Below are 22715 nucleotides of genomic sequence, written 5' to 3'. Positions count from 1 at the left end.
TAGGGTTTTTTGGGTCCTGAGTAATCTCTGCCTATCTCCAAACCGTGAAAGTGTTGTTTTCTCTTAGAAGCTTATGCAAATTATTGTCTTTTGAACAGACCTCTGAGAAACCCCAGCAGGGCCTCAAGGGGACATGGTGAGGTCTGGCCAACGTGACCCCTGACTTTTTACGTCTTTCACCCCTTCATTCCTCTCTCCCCACCTCAATCAAAGCAGCCCAGTCCCCCTCATTTTATGTATTGCAGTTTTTAAATAAAATTTCTCTTAACAAAAAGATCCCCCCTCTTTTTTTTAGCCATTCCTAAACTATAAGTTCCTTGTACACAGGAATCATGAATATATGATTCTTTATGTTTTCAGCTATGCGCAGTGCTTGGGCATATTGTAAACACTTAATAAAAATGTTTAATTAAATCTAACCAGGGCTTCCCTGGTGGCTCAGTGATAAAGAATCTGCCTGCCTGTTTCCATGCTTCTCTGTCCATTTGTGCCACCCTTGGCTGGCCAATGGGAATTTGTTGTATGACTCGGGGAACTCAAACTGGGGCTCTGTGACAACCTAGAGGGGTGGGATGGGGAGGGAGGTTCAACGGCGAGGGGACATATGTATACCTATAGCTGATTCATGTTGACGTATGGCAGAAGCCAACAACAAGCCATTGTAAAGCAAGTATCCTTCAATTAAAAATAAATAAATTTTAAACGAAAGGGAAAAAAGCAATCTGCCTGCCAAAGCAATCTGCCAAACCCACGCAGGAGACATGGGTTTGGTCCCTGATCCTGGAAGATCCTACATACCGAGGACTAACTAAACCCAGGCACCACATCTATTCATCCTGTTCATCACCACATCTAGAGCCCGGGAGCCGCAACTACTGAAACCCAAGCAGCCTAGAGCCCACGCTCCACAACAAGAGGAGAGCCCCTGCTTGCCACAACTAGAAAAAAGCCCATGCAGCGGCAAAGATCCAGCACAGTCAAAAATAAAGAAAACTGTTTTTAAAAATAAATAAATGAATGAATAAATTTCTAACCAAGTTTGAACTGGGAAGAAGGGCTCTATCTCTTTAGCCAAATCTTACATAAGATGTATTCCAGGGCTTCAATTCTGGGTCAGGCTCCTGGGAAGGGAGAAAGGCTCCCAGTGGGAGCAAGATCAGAGGCCCCTGCCTGCAGCAGGCTCCATAAGAAGCAGGAAGAAAAGCATCCCCTTACACTTATGTAACCTTTTACTATTTATAAAACGCTTTCATATACCTTATCTCCAAAAAAAGTATGCTTCTAAATGTAAAAAGGCCTGTCCTTACTCACAAAGGCAAACACCCCAGAGTTTCAAATCTCTGAGAGGGTGGGGGGGAGTGAAGAGATTGGCCACGCTTCCAAATAGGACAAAATCCTGCCCTTCAGAGTAAAGAGAAGGGCATCCAAGGGAGTCCTTTTAAAACCCTCCCTCCCCCCAGATGCCTACCGAGGCTCAGAATCTCACCAAGCCCTATCCCTTCAGGCTAAGTCTTTTATCCCAGTTAAATGCAGATTCTGCTGGGATGACAGGCCAGCCTCAGTCACCTCCCTTCTCCGTGTGGTGTGGCAGGAGGGGCTGTGTGGAAAGGTCAGTGTTTCCAGGAGACGATTTCAACTGGGAAGTGAGGGGTCCCCAGGGCCTCCCTCCCAAGTCGCACAACTGCGCTCCGGTCAGAATCTGCAGACACCACCCCCGCCCAGGCAGGTGTGACCTAAGATACAGGATGCTGTCACTTCCTGTCTGGGGCAGCCACCTCAGTTCTGACGCCTGCTCTCTGCCCCCACATTTTCACTATTTATCTCTGGGTAACCCCATCTAATCGAAGAAACCTTTCCACGTCTAGAAAATGAAGATTTGGAGATGTACTGGTTATATCCTGTAAAGTGTTTTTTTTTTTTTTTAAAGTACCTCAAAAGCTTTGCGCTGTGCTAACACATAGTGGGTGTTGGCTATATCTCTGTTTTTGAAAGTAAGTTTCAGAGTTCCCCTCAGGCTTCTTGTCTGTTTCACAGACCTAGAACTAATCAGGGACTGGGATGAGCTGTCATATTTTTTGAGGGAAAAGTAGGCAACTTTCTCAGCCAAGCCTAACAATTTTTAAAAGGCCTACCGTTTGTTACTGGTACCCTTAAACCTTCCTCCTGACTTCCACCACCATTAGGGCTCTCCAGAATCGATAGCCAGTGACTTATTTTTCCTCCCAGGACTGCTCTGGTTGACTCCTTCCTCTTGGTTCCATCTGACACAGAACTTGAGAAGAGAGCCACCAGTAAAGTGATTGTTGTCTTTTTTTCCCAGGCTTCCCACACCAGCGGGCGGGGCTCAGAAAGTAAGGAAGAGAGTCAGGACCTGCTTCCAACCCCATATCAGATGTCACCCATCTGTCCCACCAATTCATCAGCCTTGAATCTGAGAATAACTCTTTCTTGTCAAATCTGGATTAAGTCATTTTCACTTTAGCCGAAGTCAGTGTCCCAGTCGCCTGGAAGGAAACTCGGGCTCTAGAGAGGATATGGGGTTCAGATTCGGCAAGTAGTTTTGAATGGCTGCTATGTGCCAGGCAAGCATTGTACTGCCTCTGTGTGTGCATGTGTGTGTTTAATTTACATTCAATTTGCTTCATACAGATAAGGGAAGCAGAGCGATGCTGAGTAACTCACTCACCTACAGCCAATGACTAGGAAGGTCAAGATTCTAATCTAGGTTTTATAGCTCCACATCCAAGTCCGGGGTTTTTTCCATTCGATCACAGATGCCATCCCAGGGGCAATCCCCTGCCATCTTCTCCAGCATCCTGCTCTCTCCCCCTAGAATATTAGAGATTACAGCAACCTCTCTCCTACCCGAACACCAACTGCACGGTCACGGGTCCATTTCACTGACAGAAGCTGCCCAGCTCAGCAGGTGTGTCTTGTTTTCACCCACTGACAGAAGGCAGGCCGCATGGGAAAGTGACAGGTTTACTGAGGGCTCTCAGCAATTGAAAAGCCTTCTCATATGTGCTATCCCCATAACTCAGTGACATAGGAAATAAATAAGCTTTATTTGTTCTGGGGAGGGAGAGAAGAGTAGGGGGAGGGAGGGAGGCAGTAGAAGAAAATTAGTGAGTGATTTAGGACTCAGCCCTAAAGGATCAAAGCACTGAGAATCCTTATATATGGGGAGCAAGATCAGACCCCTGGTAGGCTGGGAGAATAGAAGGATTAACTTTACTTCTTGAATATCTGCTGGGTGCTAGATAGTGCATTAGTAGATTGTTAAGAATAGTATCTCATTTAATGGAACCCAGCAATCATATTTTTTAATGCGCCTCAGTGTGCAAAATTGAATTAATCTTTACAATTTTTTCATTCATTTCATACTATGCTTATTGGTTCGTGCTTGTGCCCTAATTGTTTAATTTCCCTTTCAGTCACTTATTTTAGTGATATGGTGAGCACCCCTGAACCCACATCCAACCTGAGAATTTAGACACTTAATGCTAAATTACATCTATTCATCTGCCCCTTCCCTATCCTCCCCAACCTCCCTTCACCCAAGTCAAACCCCATCCTGTCATTCCCTTGCCCTTTCTCAGTTTTATTGCATATATCTGAAGTCTCAAAATATAGTTTATTTTGTGCTTGTTCTCAGTTGCTCAGTCATGTTTGACTCTTTGTGACCCCATGGACTTAGCTTACCAGGCTCCTCTGTCCATGGGATTCTCTAGGCAAGAATATTGGAGCAGGTTGCCATTTTTCCTCCTCCAGGAGACCTTCCTGATCCAGGGATTGAACCTGTGTCTCCTGCATTGGCAGGCAGGTTCTTTAACATTGAGCCATCAGGGAAGCCTCATTGTTTATTTTGGTCGTTGTTGCTGTTGTTCAGTGGCTCAGCCATATTTGCGACCCTATAGATTGCAGCACGCCAGGCTTCCCTGTCCTTCACTGTCTCCCAGAGTTTGCTCAAACTCATGTCCTTTGAGTCAGTGATGCTGTCTAACCATCTCATCCTCTGTCGCCCCCTCCCTTCTCCTGCTGCCTTCAATCTTTGCCAGCATAAAGGTGTTTTTCAATGAGTCAGTTCTTCCCATCAGGTGGCCAAAGGATGGGAGCTTCAGCTTCAGCATCAGTCCTTCCAATGAACAATCAGGGTTGATTTCCTTTAGGATTGACCAATCTCCTTCCAGTCCAAGGGACTCTCAAGAGTCTTCTCCAGCACCACAGTTTGAAAGCTTCAATTCTTTAGTGATCAGCCTTCTTTATGGTCCAACTCTCACATCTGTACATGATTACTGGAAAAATCATAGCTTCGACTATATGGACCTTTTGGGGTCATATTTAAATTTTAATATAAGGACTTGCGTTTTTAGCTCACTGTTGCTTTGCTAAGATTCATCCATATGGTTACTACAGTATCACTGTGGTCCACTCATTTTCACAGGTAGATGGGATTCCACTGAATGAATGTGCCACAGTTCACTCATTTTTCTAAAGCCTGGTGTGTGGTGTCCAGCCTTTGATGACTGCAACCAGTGCTGCTAAGAACACACTTGTGCCTGTCTACTGGTGTCCTCAGACAAGACTGTCCTTGAGATTTATATACATAAAGGGGCAGAAATGCTGGGCGCCCTTTACAAATAAGGAAACTGAGGCTTAGCAAGATTAAGGAAACTATTCAAAATTACACTACTAGTAAATAAGCAGATCCAGGATTTGAATCCAGGACTGCTGTGAAGAGCAGAAGGTGAGGGAAAGGTGGGAGAAAGTAGTAACCAGGCGTATTCAGAGAAATGAGGCGACTTCGTATCTTGAGATGAGAACTTCTATTTACTGAATGTGCTCAGCACTTTATATCCCTGTCCTCATGGGCCCTGGTTTGTGCTGGACTTGGAAAGCACAAAGGTTGGGGGAAACTCTGGCCCTGGTTCTGGACAAGGAGCCAGCAGGCCCTTTATCACCAGTGCTGAGGGCTTTGTTACAGGCCGGACCTTTCTGGGCATTAGGGGCAGCCTCTTCGCAGGGGCCCCCTTGCCTCCCCAAGGCCGAGGTGCTCCCAGACTCTGCCCCTGTCCAGCCCCACCTCCCCCCATGGTGCACACAGGATGCCAGAACCTTCCCTGTCTTTCCTGCTCTAGAGTGTCCCTCCCCAGTCCCCTCTGGCCTGCCTGCCCCCACCCCCATCTTATGCTCACATATTAAGGGGGTGAGGCCACCCACAGAGCCATTTAATCATCCCCAGAGCAAGGCCACACCACAGGCGCAGGCAACCGGAAGGGAAAACAAGACCCGCAGCTGCGCTGTGATGTCAGCAGATGGGGCAGATGGGCGTTCAAATAAAAATTAGAATTACCAGGCAAATATGCCCTCAGCCTGCCAGCTGCTCACTGGCCCCAGGCTTACAGGATTCACAGATCTGTGCTTGTTTAAGTAATGGCAGGGCCATAAAACTCCTCCCCAGAGAGCCCCCAGGCACACAGATCCTGTTCCTCTGGAGAGAGGCTTCACTCTTTCCCAAGGCCACAGAACTGCCCTCACTCAGACCTCGGCCTTCTAATGGAATTTGCTGAAGGCCATGAGGGGAAAGACTATGGGTCCCAGCTGGAAAACCTATCTAGTATTGAAGCCCTGCAGATAGAGGGTCAGGAATACCATCTCCTGTGAGAACAACCCGGGGTGAACTTGGGTCATTAGAGAACATTCAGGTGTTAGTGTCTATCACCCAAGTGCCCTGGGAATCAGGAGCTGCCTGCCAAGAAGTATCAGATTTGGCTCCTGCCCTTGGAAAGCTTACATTCTGGATAAAAAGAGAGAAAATGAACAACAGATGAAGCATTAAGTAAATGGCTTAGCTTTCTCCTAGGAGAGGTGTCTGGAGGGGTTTGTCTCTTGGAAGGTGGAGCACAGACACAGGAGGTGGTGATAGGCCAGGGCAAAGGGCACGGGGCCGGAGCCTAGTCTCATTCTGCCAAGCCTTCAGAGCCCCACACCCCTCTCTGTAAAATAGGATGATGGTGGATGATAGTGCCTGCTTCCCAGGGCTGCCTGGAGGATCACGTCCGGTTTGTAAGGCTTATAATCAGGGCTTCGTGAAGAGCAGCAATTTTTACATCAAGAATGGAGCACCCCCATCAAGTTCTCTGCTCAGACTCAAAGATGACAAGATGCCTTACTTCCCCGCCTCTGGTCTGTTTCTTTCCTCTCTCCTTCTTGATTGGTGGTGATCCATACACATGGCATTTCCTTCTCCAGCTTCAGAGAATACATCTCCGCTCCTCGACCCCCGCCCCACCCTCCTCATACACAAGCACAGACACCCCAAAGGTGGTTGGTTGGCTCTGCTCTGGGATCTGCATGTGTTCTAGTGGGAGAGCAGGGGCTGGAGTCTGATGCCCTCCCCCCACCCCCAATCTCGCTGCCAGCCTGTCTGGCTCTAGGACAGACACCTCCTCAGGGACACGGGTATGGAGCAAGGGCAGGTGCTACTGAGACAAAAAGGCCGGCAGACGGGACAGCTGCCAGCATCCAGGGGGGCCCTGTGTGGGACCTTAGGTGGGGCCGTGAGGACACGTGACTAGCGTACCTCCTCCCAAAGCTAATGGCCCAGGCAGGCGGCGCTGAACGCACCCTTTATTCTAGAGGCCAGCCCGCTTCGTTCCTGCTCAAAAGAGGATTTAACCCAGCCTTGGTGAGCAGGTGGCCGACAGCTGCTCCCTGGACAGAGCAAGAGTGTGTCTCGGCCGCTGCAGAGGGGCCCAGATGCCGCCCCTCTGCGTGAGAATGTTCCCTCCCGGCCAAGTACTCTGCAGAGCTGCCTGCCCAGGGCCGTCTGCCAGGGAAAGGGGTGAGGGTCCCGCGACTCCCCTGGCTGCCCGAAAGCACTAGCTCCCTGCTTCTCCAGTGAGTTCTCTGCATCTTAGCAACTGCCCAGCCTGAGTCAGGAAAGGAAAGCTGTTTGCCCTCTGGCCCGGGTTCAGACTTCACCCAGGCCAGGCCCCAGCAGAGGCTGACATTTCTTATGGGTAATTGCCCCCCATTCATCTCCCGGGGAGTCAGCTCCCTTCCTCCCCAGGATGCAGGGAGAAGAAGCTGGCCCCAAGACAGCGCGCGCCTGTCCCAGGGTTTCTGTGATGGGAACGTCATTGTGAAGCCTGTGGTCCTAGAAGACCGCTCCTCATCCCTTCTTTGCTATTTCCTGGGAGTTGCTGCCCATCTAGATGCCTCAGACTTATAGATTTACATCATCTGTGCTATTGGTTACAACTGACTGGAAGACTCTGCCGAATTCATTTTTAAAATACACGATTGAAATGATTTCCCTTAATACCCCAGCAAACCTCCACACGGTTATTCTGTAGTCGAGGCAGGCTCCACTTCAATCTATGCCAGAGCCACTTACATTCTCTGCACCTGGAATAAGAATATCCACATCAGTTATGTTTCCTGTGTTTCAGCAAAGACTGCAAGTCAAAACTATAATTTTTGTCCTGGGATGAACGAGAAGGTGCTGGAGGTGCTTGATCTGTGAAATTGGTTTTGAAAGACTCAGGGATTTTTTAATTCTGCCAATTCAAAGTCCGGTTAGTTTGTTGCTTTTTCAGTGCCCTTTGAAGAGCCTGTGTGACAAGTGAGTGATGCCAGTTACAGTTCGCTCACAGGGCATCCATGGCCCTAGTACCTTGGCCAGGGCAGAGCGCCCTCCTCAATGAAGGGCATCACATCTTGTTTCTAGCTAACCGAGGTCCTGTATTCCTGCAAGTGTAACTTACACTCAACCGACCCCATAGATTTTCCACTGCCACCAGCTCCATGACAGGTTCTGACCCTCAGATAACCTAAAAAATAGACTGAGGGCCAGGATGTCTACAACCTCGGGGCTGGATCCCTAATACTTATACCTGCCATTTTTTGAGTCCCAACCCGTATCAGCTCCTGCCTCCGGTGCTTTGCACATATCACCTCTAATTCTTTAATTTTTTTTGCCACACCTCAAGGCATGCAGAACTTCCCTGACCAGGGATTGAACCCACGCCCTCTGAGGGTGGAAGAGCAGAGTCCTAACCACTGGATCACCAGAAAGTTCCACCTCTAATCCTTGCAGCCACTGTACCTGGAAATATAGGCATTATTACACACACACCCCTTTTCGCTAGTAAGAAAACAGAGGCAAAGAGGCTAAATTTCCCAGAGTCATATACACAGAGTAAGCAACAGTGTCAGGATTCAGTCTCAGGCCAGCACATCCAAATCCCTTATTTTCTCCCACGCTGTGTCTTGATAATCCTCTGTCCCTTTTGGTGCCAGCAAGCCTGGTCTCAGTGCTTGAGAAGATGAGGCTGTTTCTTCCTCCTTGGAAGGGCATGTCTGGAGCCTGCACCATCAGGATGTGCTTGCCTTATGGCAGATGCAGGAGATGGAGCCAAAGCTTGTCTGGAAGTTGTGGGCAGGGCCGTGACTTAGCCTTCCCTGGAAGAGTGGTGGGCTGGGGTGAGACCGACCATAGTGAACTTGTACTAGTGGAGAGAGAGTATAAAGGGAAGGCCAGCAGCAAAACAAACCTGCATAACTGCTCCTGAATGCACCTCCAGGGAAACTGGCTAATCCAATTTCCAGCAAGCTTTGTAGCATCTTCTAGCCACCACTATTTTCCACCAGGTCTCCAGCTTCTCCAGAAGCCCTGATTTCCACCACTACCTGGCCTGCATCTTTCCAATCCCATAAGCATTTAGCTCCAGCCCGTGGAAACAGTGATAGACTTTATTTTGGGGGGCTCCAAAATCACAGCAGATGGTGACTGCAGCCATGAAATTAAAAGATGTTTGCTCCTTGGAAGAAAAGTTATGACCAACCTAGACAACTAGTGGAGTTGATGGAATTCCAGTTGAGCTATTTCAAATCCTAACAGATGATGCTGTGAAAGCGCTGCACTCAATATGCCAGCAAATTTGGAAAACTCAGCAGTGGCCACAGGACTAGAAAAGGTCAGTTTTCATTCCAACCCCAAAGAAAGGCAATGACAAAGAATGCTCAAACTATGGCATGTTGCCCTCACCTCACACACTAGCAAAGGAATGCTCAAAATTCTCCAAGCCAGGCTTCAACAGTAAGTGAACTATGAACTTCCAGATGTTCAAGCTGGTTTTAGAAAAGGCAGAGGAACCAGAGGTCAAATTGCCAACATCTGTTGAAAAAGCAAGAGAGTTCCAGAAACACATCTACTTCTGCTTTATTGACTATTTCAAAACCTTTGACTGTGTGAATCGCCATAAATTGTGGAAAATTCTTAAAGAAACATGAACACCAGACCACCTGACCTGTCTTTTGAGAAATCTGTATGCAGGTCAGAAGCAACAGTTAGAACAGGGCATGAAACAACAGATTGGTTCCAAATAGGAAAAGGAGTACGTCAAGGCTGTATATTGTCACCCTGCTTATTTAATTTATATGCAGAGTACATCATGAGAAACACTGGGCTGGATGAAGCACAAGCTGGAATCAAGATTTCCAGGAGAAATATCAATAACCTCAGATATGCAGACGACACCACCTTTTTGGCAGAAAGCGAAGAAGAACTAAAGAGCCTCTTGATGAAAGTGCAAGAGGAGAGTGAAAAAATTGGCTTAAAGCTCAACATTCAGAAAACTAAGATCATGGCATCTGGTCCCATCACTTCAAGGCAAATAGATGGGGAGACAGTGGAAAAAGTGACAGACTTTATTTTGGGGGGCTCCAAAATCACTGCAGATGGTGACTGCAGCCATGAAATTAAAGGACACTTACTCCTTGGAAGAAAAGTTATGACCAAACTAGACAGCATATTAAAAAACAGAGATATTACTTTGCCAACAAATGTCTGTCTAGTCAAGGCTATGGTTTTTCCAGTAGTCATGTATGGATGTGAGAGTTGGACTATAAAGAAAGCTGACCACTGAAGAATTGATGCTTTTGAACTGTGGTATTGGAGAAGACTCTTGAGAGTCCCTTGGACTGCAAGGAGATCCAACCAGTCCATCCTAAAGGAAATCAGTCCTGAATATTCATTGGAAGGACTGACACTGAAGCTGAAGCTCCAATACTTTGGCCACCTGATGGGAAGAACTGACTGATTAGAAAAGATCCTGATACTGGCAAAGATTGAAGGTAGGAGGAGAAGGGGATGTCAGAGGATGAGACGGTTGAATGGCATCACTGACTCGATGGACAAGAGTTTGAGCTAGCTCTAGGAGTTGGTTATGGACAGGTAGGCTTGGCGTGTTGCAGTCCATGGGGTTGCAAAGAGTCAGACACGACTGAGTGACTGAACTGAACTGAACTCCCTCCCCCATCACTGCATCTGCTCAGTTCCCCACCCCCATGCCCCCCTCCTCACGTTCCCCTCTGGTCCATTAGCATAGCAGGGGTTCTGGATTTATAGGGTTCTAAATCCCCATTCTGCCATCTGCAAGTTGTGTGACCTTGGATATGTGGCTTAAACTCTCTGTTTCCTTATCTGTAAATGAGGATAATAACAGAATACATTATCTACCTGTATGGGATTAATTACACGACCCCCCCCAACCAAAATTCATATGTGACTACATTTTGAGATAGGTAGTTAGAGGAGTAAGTTAAAATCAGGCTGTTAGGGTGGGCCCTCATCCAGTCTGACTTTTGTCCTTATAAGAAGGGACACCAAGGGCATAGACAGAGGAATGGCCACATGAGGACATAGTGCAAAGGTGCCACTTGCAAGCCAAGGAAAGAGGCCTTGGAAGATGTTAACCATGACTGCACCTTGGTCTTGGGCTTCCAGACTCCAGGACCATGAGAAAATTGATTTCTGTTGTTTAGAGACCCCCCAGCCTATAGTATTTTGTTATTGCAGCCCTAGTAAACCCATACACTACCTCATAGAACTGTTGTGGTGATTCAGCTAGATGAAGCATCTAAACTGCTCTTCAATGTTCTTGGCTCCTAGGTGTTTTCTATTAGCACTGTCACTGTGACTATGCAGCCACTTACTTCCTCTACCATCCATTTGTTAAGTCCTTTGGTATCTGAGATCTATCCTCTAGACCTTGGGAAGGGCTAAGTTCCTGTAAGAGTTAAATAAGCTCTTTGAGGGCCCAGGTTGTGGGTTTCTTGCCTCCATCTCCAAACAGTCTGGGTGCCTAACCTGTAAGTGCCCAACTTAAGTTGGGTTAGTTGAATATTATTGGGTAGGTTGGTTAAGTTGAATATTCAGGAAATCAACCCTGAATATTCAAGGGAAGAATTGATACTGAAGCTCTAATACTTTGGCCATCTGATGTGAAGAACTGACTCATTGGAAAAGACCCTGGTGCAGGGAAAGATTGAGTGCAGGAGGAGAAAGATGTGACAGAGGATGAGATGGATAGATAGCATCAGCAACTCAGTGAACATGAGTCTGAGCAAACTCTGGAAGATAATGAAGGACAGGGAAGCCTGGTGTGCTGCAGTCCATGGGGTCACAAAGTGGACTTAGAGACCGAACAACAACAATAACCGCTAAGAGGTGCTCAGAAAACACTTACAGGTACAATATTCTTTCAATAAATATTTAAGGACTAGAGCAGGGGACAAGGCTGATATAGTCTCTACCCTCAGGGAGTTTATGGTTTAGCAGGGAGGGAAGAGACATTGACAGCTTCCCAGGTGGTGCAGTGGTAAAGACTCCACCTGTCAATGCAGAGACACGGGTTTGATCCCTGGGTTGGGAAGACCCCCAGGAGCAGGAAATGTCAGCCCACTCCAATATTTTGCCTGGGAAATCCCATGGACAGAGGAGCCAGTGGGCTACAGTTCATGGAGTTGCGAAGAGTCAGACACTACTGAGCAACTGAGAACACTCACACGAGCCACTGAATTTGTATCATTTGCTTTGAATGGCTTCATTTTCAATCAAGAAGTGGGTGTTGGCTAGAACCTTGGTGATCCCAGTGTGAGAGAAGATAACAGCACATACTGTGTGCCTCCTATGTGCCGGGCATCATAATAAACAAATAAACACTCTTCTATGTTAACTTACATGATGTTCACAGCAGCCCCAAGTGGTCGGCTCTGTTATGCACATTTTACAGATGAGAAAACAGAGCCATAACTTTCCTAGGCTCACACAACTTCTAAGAGTTAAAGCTGGGATTCAAACTCAGAATCTGCATCAGAGCCCCAAATATGAGAAAGAGTGTATGACACCCTGATCAAAGAAAGCTCTCCCAGGCTTGTGACTTTGTTTCACCCCCTGCAGCCTCGGGGTCATGGTGGTCCCCATGACTCATTCCCTTTCTGTTGTAGAATGAGTCGTAGATGGGGAGACAGCACCCGAGATGGATCTCCACCCTTCCCCGCCAGCTTTCAGGGGGGCTTTGTCCCACAGCTCCTGGGCAGGGGACCAGGACAGACCCCAACCAAGAAATGTATCTGTGGGAGGGTGTTATCTCAAGGATCTCTGCTCTGTCTCCCTCTGACTGTGGCTGTCACCTTGTTGATGGAGACAATTGGACCAGAAGGGCTTTGTTTCCCCCCGCCCCCACATTTACTGTGTGTTAATCAGATGCCTGGCATAGAGTTGAGTGCCTCCCATCTGTAAGAGACTTCTCTCAAGGCCTAGGAGATAGATCTGAGATACAAAGGGTTGCAGATCAAGCAAACACTGCAGGGAGGGAGTGGCGAACCAGTGGCAGGCACTCAAAACCTGTCTCCAAGGGAAAACGGTCAGGGCTAGAGAGAATCTGTGAAGGTTTTTGGAGAGAGCTGTGGGTGTACTCTAAGTCCTACCCCACACAAATGGGGCTGAACGCCTCTCTCTCGCCTTGCCCCCAAGAACGGTGGGTCCCTTGGAGAGCCTGATCATGGCTCCTGATGTCTGGGGACCTGACTCCAGTCTAGAAAATAGAAAATGTCAGCAGGGGGCTGGCTGGAGGCCTTGGCTGCTGAGCACAGGCAGAGCAGCTGCTGCCTTGTAATTCCAGGGCCACATGAGGGCCCGGTGCTTCCAGTGGGCCAGGTGTGGGCCTCTGAGACAAAGAGACAGCCATGGGGTCATCCTGGGACTGTCCAAGAGGATGTCCTGGCGGGACAAACGGGCTGCAGCAGAGAGACACCGGGGTACCTCCCCGGAAGAAGCAAGCCACTAGCCAGAGGAGGAAGCATTTACCCTAGCTGGGAGAGCTGCAGCGGGGAAGGAATCCCCCAGAGACAGGGTCCCCTGTGAGCCTAGGAAGGACCCACCTGAGTCTTCTAGGTTCTGAGAGACAGGGGCCTGTCCCAGGAGGCATATGTACCACGTATGAGCCCCATGTTCCTTCACCTCTCCCCCTACCCTGCTCTTTTCCCACCTGGGGATAAGAGGGTCAGAAACCCCAGCCGGCAACTGGGGTAGGAAAGCTGGCAAGGCAGGAGGAGGAAAGCTGCCAGCAGGGCAAAGCTGGCGAGAGAGGAGTCAATCCCACCCCCTCCCGAGGGGCAGGGTTCCCATCTACAGCAGCTGGGCCATCAGCTCTCATGGCCAGTCCACAAAACTGGGATGCGGGGTGGGGGCGGATCGTTTCCAGGCAGAAGGCTTCTTCATTTAACCCAAAGCAATCACCTGTGAAGAAACATCAGCTTTCCTTTAAAGACAGACCATCTCTGGTGCATTTTAATTATTCTGGATGATTAACATTTCCTGTATCTCTGTCTCATCACTGCACCTGAAAAATGAGCTTTTGCGAGCAGGTTCTCCAGCTCATTCTCCTGCGGGTCCCCTCGATGGGACCCATCACCAGTAACTCTGGAAGATTCGATGATTCACCTGGGCCTTTCAGGGGCACACCAATTGTATAAAGTGAAGTACAGGCATAAGCAAGATCAACCCACTCCATTCTCAGATAGCTCCAGCTGAACAAATATACAAGCTATCCTCAGTTTTTTCTCTCCTTGCATTCTCAAGCAGTAGGTGGCACTAATAAAAATACCACCTCGTGTTTGCATAGCACTTCACAGTTTCAAAGCCAGTCTTGCAGCCCGAAGTCACTCTCCACCCACCCCCACTCATCCCAAGTCCTTCCCCTCCCATTTTCACCCACACCACTGCTTTCCCTCATGGCCGGCCCCGTGCCAGCCTCTGCCAGGGAGAGGCCGCGTGCCCCCTCCCGGGGCGTCCATGTGTTACAGGAAGCATTTCCTCACAAAAGAGTCAGCTGGCCAGAAATGTGGGCAGAGAGCGAAGGGCAGCGTGTTCGGGTTCGGTTTATTATGTTCTCACAGCCTTGTTTATAGTAGAGGTGAGTGACATTATTCCACTTTGCACGGTAATGAAACAATTCAATGAGGATGAGCTGCTACAGATGCGCGCGCGCCCCGTGACTCGGCAGCGGCTAACGCTGCCTCGCCTGGAGGGCACACAAGCCCAGCCACCAGTTCAGTCCTTGGAAGAGGGAAGGGAGCTGAGGGGCAGAAGGGAGGAAGAAGCAGGAAGGGGACCAGTGTATCGACAGGACCCGGCCCCCACACCTGGGACGGCCAGTGGCCCCATCCTGCCGACTTGGACCACAGCATCGCATGGTCCGGCGAGGTCGCAGGGACAGGAAGACATCTCCCTTGGCTTCTTCCTTCACAGTCTCATGAGAAGTGGCACAGGCTCCCCGTGCCGGGGGGTGACTTCACCACCTCTTCTGCTTTTAAAACAGAGGATGCAGATTTAAAGAGGGCTGATGCTCGGCAGATTGCAGGAGAGCCTCAGATGGAAAATCGTGAACTCCTCTGCCTGGCTGGGAAGTGGCCACAGACAGGGGTCAGGAAAGGTCTGGGTGCTCTCGATGATGGGAGATATCCTGCCTCTGAACTCACCACTCACCACCTCTCCTTTCCAGTTTTTGGAGAAGCAGATGCCACAGGAGTGGTTTGTCTTCAACCCACCTGCAGCCCCGCTCCTTCCTCTTCGGTCTTCCCCGGCTCTCAACCACAGTGAGTTCACACCTTGCCCTCACACCTGGACACCCAGCTGTGCCGGGACATGCGCCCAGGGCCTGCCCCCAGCGGCTGGGGCCTGCAGGCTGGGCAGAGGGCCATTCACAGCTTTGGTTAATCCAGAGCAGCAAGTTCTGCAGAGAGCGAGAGAAAAGCAAGTAGGAACTTCCCCGCTGCCCACCCGGCTTGAGACCAACAAGGGAATGGTGAGGGCACAGAGCAACAACCCAAACCCCACGGCGGCCTTGGCAGAGAAAGCCTCAAAGAGCTTGCAGTTCTGAGGGTATGACACCCTCCACTGAGAAATCTGAAACTGTCATGCTACCAATGTTATTACTGCCATGCGCTCCTCACCCGCTACCTAAGACCAGCTCCCATGTTTCACGGCCTTGGGTACAGAGGCACAGCCTAACATGAAATGAGCAAGCACATGAGTGCATGAACACAAACAGAAAACAGAGAAGCAGCCCACGAGGCAAGCTTGGAGGAAGCCCTGTGAACAAGACCCGGGAGGCATAGAAAACCCCGAGGACCCCTTCAGCCCCCACCATTGGCATACCCCATGCATGCAGCTGGGACAGAAATATTTTTATCTCAAAAGAGCAAGTCAGAGAGGGCACAGAGACAGCCACCCTAAGAGTCAGATTCAGGGTTGGCAGGTTCCTGGTTATTGTGCTTGTTTGTGGCTGGATGTGCTCTAGCCCTCTGGGACCAGCTGGAGACCACCCCCCCCGCCCCGCCCCCATTCCTCAGGCCCAGCTTCCCAACCTCATCTGCATATTGGGTTCACCTGTGGAGCTTTAAAAACTACTGATGCTTGAGTTCCAACCCCAAGCTCTTCTAGGGTGGATTCTGGATGTTTGGGTTTTTTAAACTCCCCGGGTGATTCCAATGAACAGCCAAGGGGGAGAGCTTCTGTCTTAGACCATCTTTTTTCAAAGTATGGTTCACAGGCCACTACGTACCTGGGAACTTATTAAAAATGCAGATTTTTGAATCCCACCCCAGATCTATCAGATCAGCATCTCTGGGTGTGGAAGCTGGGAATTAGCAATCGTAACAGGCTTTCTGGGTAACCTCTGCACATCCTCAGGTTTCATAATAGATGCTGCTCAGGGATCCTTCCTCACCCCAGAGGTGCCCAGAGCTCTGAAGGGTTGTCATTGATGATGTTCTATTTGGTTTAGCAAGGGCAACAGAAAATCTCACACCAGCCCCCAAATGGGTTAATACTCATGTGGGGCTGAAAGGCCACTCAGGGATGAGAGCAGCCTTAAATGTCACAGCTCTGCCCGGCCCACTGCATGGCTTGCACCTGGAAGGCAGTCCACAGCACAAGCCCGGCACGAGGCCCCAAGGAAGACGGCAAATGGGAGAAGCGACCCCTGGGAGTGCCCCCCTAACGAGGCAGAGGAGGGCTTGTGAAGAGGGCAGGGGAGCGTGTGGGACAGGGTGATGGGGAAGGTCAGGGATGAGGTATGCTCGGATATTGCTCTAGATGTTGTAAACATTTCTCTTTGTTTAGTCACAGACCAGAATCTGGGTTGGCATGACCAAAGTGCCTGAAAGTAGAATCAGAGCAGAGAGCTCTGTGCCTCTTGTGGGAAGCAGGACATAAAGGGTGTGAGGAAAGCTCCACCCATGGGAAGATCATCTCTGTGGTGTACAAGTCTAGTGCTCTTAATTGTCTCTCTCTCTCTCTCTCTCTCTCACACACACACACACACACACACATTCCACGGGAGTACCATAAACACAGCTATCACATTCCTCTACACACAAACACAAGCCCACCCACCCTCACTTAGTGTCAAATTTCAGGATACCCAAGCTGGGTCCTTCACACCTCCCCATCATGGGAGGAAGTCACTGGGCGCCATGACACTACCATCTGCTGCCTTCCTTCCACCAATAGTTTAGCAAGAACTCTAGGCTCCAAATGAGGCCCCCGCACAATGCTCTTGTTCAGACTTTTCTCCCAGGGACAGTGGAAGTGGTAAAAAGGCCCCTCTTAGAACGTTTCGCATTTCCATAACTCTGTGCTGTTCCAATTTACATGCCCTTCATGTTCGACAGTAGATTTGGCAGCAGATGCACGTTTTGTATGTAAACAACGATGGAAATACCCTGTTCAAGAATTTGATCATTAAATTAATTCTGGCAGCGTAAGCTAAGGATGGTTTTTCACCAGTGGGGACGGGAGAATACTACCCGCTCTAACTAGGAACACCCACAGGAGGCTGCAGAGTCCTAGAACGTGAAATTCCGCAGGTCTCTTCAGCAGTCCTGTGTTCTCTCTCCTTGATGGTTTATACAGACACATCAACCCTCACTCACAGATGCCCATAGATACACAGCAGGGCAGCAGACCCTGCCAGTGAGACTCAAGAGCCTTCTTGGCCTGTTGCAGCTGTAGCTGAGGAAGGAAGAGATTCATGCAGCTGCTGGACGAGAACGCAAATGTGGAACACCCTCACATTTAAAGAGGCCCATCCTTCCCCCAGGAGGAGACAGCTTCCACCAAGGCCTCAGTCACCTGCACTGCAGAACCCACACCTGTGTAGCTTCATTTAGTCCAGCTGAAAGCTTTGGAACTCTGCAGTGAATCCAAATCCATCGGCTGTCAATCACCCCGATCGACCTCCAGCCTGTTCTCTCTGATTCGGTCGACCGGGAGACCAGCATCTCCCAGGCTCCTCTTCCACTTTCTGGTCTCTCTGCTGAGGCTTCATCTCCCTGGCACCACAGTCTTGGACCAAAGTCAGCTTCTTCCTGGGCAGCTGGAAAAAGGTTTCCTGCATCTCACTCACCACCCAAGAAAGAGTGTCCTGATGTACTTCCAAGAGCAGTGCCAGGGTACCTTGAAGGAAGGTTCTCCATAAAGCAGATGTTCACAGTGATCTTCTCAGTCTCACTTTCGCTTCCATGTTCAGTCCCAAAACATCAAGAAGGAAGCTGCTGATCAGCCAAGATGGCCCTCATGAGAGGGACCTTTCTAAGAAAGCATGCTCTCAGGAAGCAAGCTGGAAAGAGAGTGACAGCCTAAGTTCCCATTCTCCCCCATCAGAATTACATGACCTGCATGGAGGGGGGGAAAGAGGGAGAGACAGGGAAAGTATTAGGCACGTGAGAGCTGTCCGTGCTAAGGGAATTCACCTCCATTTACCAAGCCGTCCATCATTCTATGGGGCCAATGATGTGTGATGCCACAGGGAGGTGAGGGCAGAGCGTACATTAAGCAACAGAGAGGTTATATGGTGCCCCACTGCCCAAAAGTCTACTGGTGCTACATTCCCTGTTCATTCAACTTCTGGAAAACTTCTTGGCAGAACTGAGGAAGACTTGCAGGCTGTCTATTTCTCAATAGCAGCTCATCTACATCAGACATGATGAAGGACGTCTCCCAAGATCCTTCCTGGATTTGCAAGTGTATAGGAGTCTTGTGAATTTCCTAGGTTGAGATGGGCAGTGATCACAGCCTTTCATACTGGTCCTATGGAAATGGAAGAAATAGCCAACTTCATGGAGTTTGTCCCTTTCCTCAGAGACCACCTGTCAGTGACAGTGTTGAGAACCCCAGATACCACTGAGGTCTCAGCACCCAGGGCTGGCCATTACATCATAACAGCAAATCACAAATGTGATCCAGAGTCTTCTAGCCCTTCCTCACAGGGGTCTAGGACAAGTTCGAGAGTTGGGAATCCTAAATGAGGAGCGTGTGGAAGTGGTAGAAACTGCATTTGTGTTATTTACAGATTAGCCCAGCGCAGCAAATCTCCCTTCTTGGTGGAGATGACCCAAGGCCTTATGAAAGGCAAGTTGCCAACCCAGAGAAGGGGACAATGTACTACCACTAACCAAAACACAAACATGGGTAAAGGGGATAGGACAGAGTCCGAGCTCTGGTGGCTGGATCAGACTTTGGAATGGCCCTTCATCCGTTCCTTACTCCTGGCCTCCCAACCTAATCGCCACTGCTTTTGAACACCTATGACACTTCACATTAGAATATGGTCTTGGCAGCAAGGGGAGGGGGAAGCCGGTGATCTCCAAGAGTCCCCATCTGAGTTCTAACTGAGCCGCCTCTGGCTTTGGGACAGCAAATCTAAGTACATTTTGGACCTCAGGAACCGGGGGTAAGAGTCTTTCTCCATGAGACTGTGTACTTTGCCCTGGGCTTGGTCGAAACAAGTCAGGGATGGCTCTTGCATGTTCTTCCTCGTGGCTTCTCGGGTCTGGAAGTCTATGTTTACCTGGAGACAGAAGCAGAGAACATCATCATAGGCCCTCAAGGGCCAAGGCATCTGGTAGCTGGTCCTACTTAATAATTATTCATGACAGCATCTTAAATACGTTAAGGTTATTCATACTTTTTACACTGCTTTCATGAAAGTCATCCCTTTTGATCCCAGGAAGAGTCCTGTAAGGTCTGAAGACCAGATATTCTTCATCCCAATTTATAAAGATACTGAAGAAATGAGATATCAAAAAGCTGGTCTATGAATTAGGATATGGCAGCCCACTCCAGTATTCTGGCCTGGAAAATTCCATTGGCAGAGGAGCCTGGCGGGCTAACTATAGTCCATGGGGTCACAAAGAGCGGACACAACTGAGTGACTGAGCACTGTCTTTTCCCACTCACCTCCCCACTTTTATTCCCTGGTGCTATTAAAATTTAGTGTGTAACCTTAAAAAAAAAGGAAAAGAAAAAGAAAAAAAGCTGGTCTAATGTACTATGGAAAATTAGTAACAGTCAAGGTAAAAAAACCCAAATTACTCAACACTCAATCCAGAGGTCTTCCCAATGTCAGGTCAAGAGTTAAACCAGAGACTAGCATTAATATGGGTTCCCTAAAGTAAATTTGCCTGTTTGTCCTTTCTCAGCTACTAAGGAAACAAATGCCCTGGGGAGAAAGACTATGTTAAGAATGTACATCTCTCATCCAACCAACAATTATAAGAAGCCTGCTGTATTCTGGCCATTGGCCAAAGATGTCCTGAGTCGCAAGTCAAAGCATAATTGAAGAGTTCTACGTACATAATGCATCTAAATTCAGAGACAGCAAATATTTTTCTTCTATAAAACCCTCCCAGGTAAAACCCTGTTTTATAACTCAGAATAGCAGTACAGAGAAATTCATATTACTGTTATAAGTAATTATAATAAATGACCATAAAATAATATAAGTGACTGTAATTACTCATTACTAAGCAATGGCAAATATTGGCTAGGTGTATTACCCCTAATACTCATAGTGGTTTTGAAAGGGAGGTGATATTGTACCCTTTTACACTGGGGAAAATGTGATTCAGAGAAACAGGGTAAGTTGACCAAGATCACATAGCAAGTAAGTGGTGGAGCTAATGTTGCAACAAGATTCCAAAGTACATGCTCATCCCATCAAACCATGCTGCCTTCCTCTAGGAAAACTAACACGGATTTATTGGCATCTATCTTGCAGAATCCCTATAGAAACACAGTTCCTGCTGGCACATAGTTAACTGACAGACAGCTAGAATACTCCTAATAGAGCTCCTTTTTATAGAATCCCTGGGCTCTGCACCTTAAAAGTGATCCCTTTTTTCATCAAGAGCCATCAGAGCAGTAAGGTTCAGTTCAGAAGAAAGTCCCCGTCAAACCTGGTGCAAACCCCTTCAAAGACAGAGGGCTATGGATGGAGATCTGACAAGACCCCACCGCCAACACACCTCCCGCGGAGCCTGCACATCCACAAACTCCTCAAAGATTCTATGGGCCTTGGAGACCAGTTTGGCGGTTGACCTGGTCTTCTTGAACTCCTCACAGGCCAACCAGAACTCCAGGTTCTCTTCACTGAACTCCGTCTTCAGGAAGGCACGGAAGGCAGCCACTCCATCTGTGGATGTGGAGGGGTGTGGAAAGGAAGAGAAATAGGAAGAGGCTTAAGTTCAAGAACTGTAGAAGAAAGAAAGAAAGGTAGTCAGAAAGCAAGAGTGGCCCTAATTAGGCCACTGTCCAGCCCACATTGAGCCTCCTCCATGTCCTCTTGAGGATTCTCTTCTCTTAAACACACAGGTACCCTCAGAGGTGAGCTGTGCTCCTCATTAGAGGATCACAGGGATGTTCCGGAGAAATGATTAGGATGCCACAGGAATAATGACTCTGGGAAGGCCTGGTCACTTCTAATCAGCCCTCAGTGGTCACTGCCTATCCCCTAACGCAGAGTTGGCTGTCCCCTGGGTCTACTGGCAAGCCTGTGTTTCTAATGAGGCCAAAGTAATATATGGAATTCTTCTCGCCCTATCCAAGTCAACCAACCTGAAAAAAACAATCTGTCACAAGACAAATTGGGTGGGTCAGGGTGTGTGAATGCCTCAGGGCAAATCCTTTACTAATATCAGAAAAATGTCTGAAAGTAAACACCCCACTGCCATGTAGTCAGTAAAAACATCCTATTACATGGAAGGGGTTCTCAGCCTCTTTTTAAAAACTTTTGAGGTCCCATATTTTAATGATTAATTCCATGGATCCTTTATTTTAAAAGAGCTTGCCTATCAAATTATGTTTTAATTGAGATCAATTATAGCTTTTCTACCAAATGATTTAATGATTAATATATCCTTTCATTTTCTTAATTAATGTCATGCATATTGCCAAATGGAGCTTCTGATCAGAATAAGATGAGCAGGATTATCACACAGATTTGGAGAAAGAAACAACATTCATTGATAGCCTATGCATTCAGCTGATGTTTTCATCTTAAAAGAGTTTTTATAAAGTGTCCTAACCTTTAACGCACACTCCTCAAATCAAATAAGACCTATCGCCTTCTACCATCTGTCCCCAGAGAAAGGGCAGATACAACCGAAAATAAAGGAGTGACTGCATTTGGTAAAAAATGACTCTGGCTATAATGTTTCATTTCTTTTCTAAAATTTACTAGAAGGACAATATGTTCAGTTCAGTTCAGTTCAGTTCAGTCGCTCAGTCGTGTCCGACTCTTTGCAACCCCATGAATTGCAGCACGCCAGGCCTCCCTGTCCATCACCAACTCCCGGAGTCTACCCAAACCCATGTCCATCGAGTCAGTGATGCCATCCAGCCATCTCATCCTCTGTCGTCCCCTTCTCCTCCTGCCCCCAATCCCTCCCAGCATCAGGGTCTTTTCCAACGAGTCAACTCTTCGCATGAGGTGGCCAAAGTACTGGAGTTTCAGCTTCAGCATCAGTCGTTCCTATGAACACCCAGGACTGATCTCCTTTAGGATGGACTGGTTGGATCTCCTTGCAGTCTAAGGGACTCTCAAGAGTCTTCTCCAACACCACAGTTCAAAAGCATCAATTCTTCGGCGCTCAGCTTTCTTCACAGTCCAACTCTCACAGCCATACATGACCACTGGAAAAACCATAGCCTTGACTAGACAGACCTTTGTTGGCAAACTAATGTCTCTGCATATGTTAACAGGTTTTTATTCACTCTTTTTTTTAGTTTTTAGATATTTTTGTTTGTTTTTATTGGAGTATAGTTGCTTTACAATGCCGTGTTAGTTTCTGCTGTATAGCAAAATGAATCAGCCGCATATACACCTATATCCATAAATATATATATGGATTTTCTTCCCATTTAGGTCTCCACAGAGCACTGAGTAGACATTTCAGTGCTATACAATCTGTTCTCTTGTTATCTACTTTATACATGTTGTTGTTTAGTCACTAAATTGTGTCAAACTCTGCGACCCCACAGACTGTTAGCTACTAGGATCCTCTGTCCATGTGATTTCCCAGAC

The 22715-nt window shown here is 48.1% G+C and overlaps 1 protein-coding gene across 8 annotated transcripts in view; it reads right to left on the bottom strand.

The window, feature by feature from the left end:
* Window positions 1-14213: 14213 nt before the first annotated feature.
* RGS8 (regulator of G protein signaling 8) overlaps window positions 14214-22715 on the bottom strand; it is a 47668-nt gene continuing 39166 nt past the window's right edge. For all 8 annotated transcript variants that reach the window (XM_043486099.1, XM_043486102.1, XM_043486105.1 and 5 more), the window contains 2 exons: window positions 20659-20825; window positions 14214-19202 (listed from right to left, as the gene is read on the bottom strand). In XM_043486099.1, the coding sequence (XP_043342034.1) occupies window positions 19020-19202; window positions 20659-20825 (350 nt within the window). In that variant the 3' untranslated portion in view covers window positions 14214-19019. The remainder of the gene's footprint in view (window positions 19203-20658; window positions 20826-22715) is intronic.

The sequence above is a fragment of the Cervus canadensis genome, chromosome 13 (genome assembly GCF_019320065.1).
Source record: "Cervus canadensis isolate Bull #8, Minnesota chromosome 13, ASM1932006v1, whole genome shotgun sequence".
NCBI lineage: Eukaryota > Metazoa > Chordata > Mammalia > Artiodactyla > Cervidae > Cervus > Cervus canadensis.
Note: the sequence above shows the minus strand (reverse complement) of the source record. Positions and strands in the feature narration are given on the sequence as shown.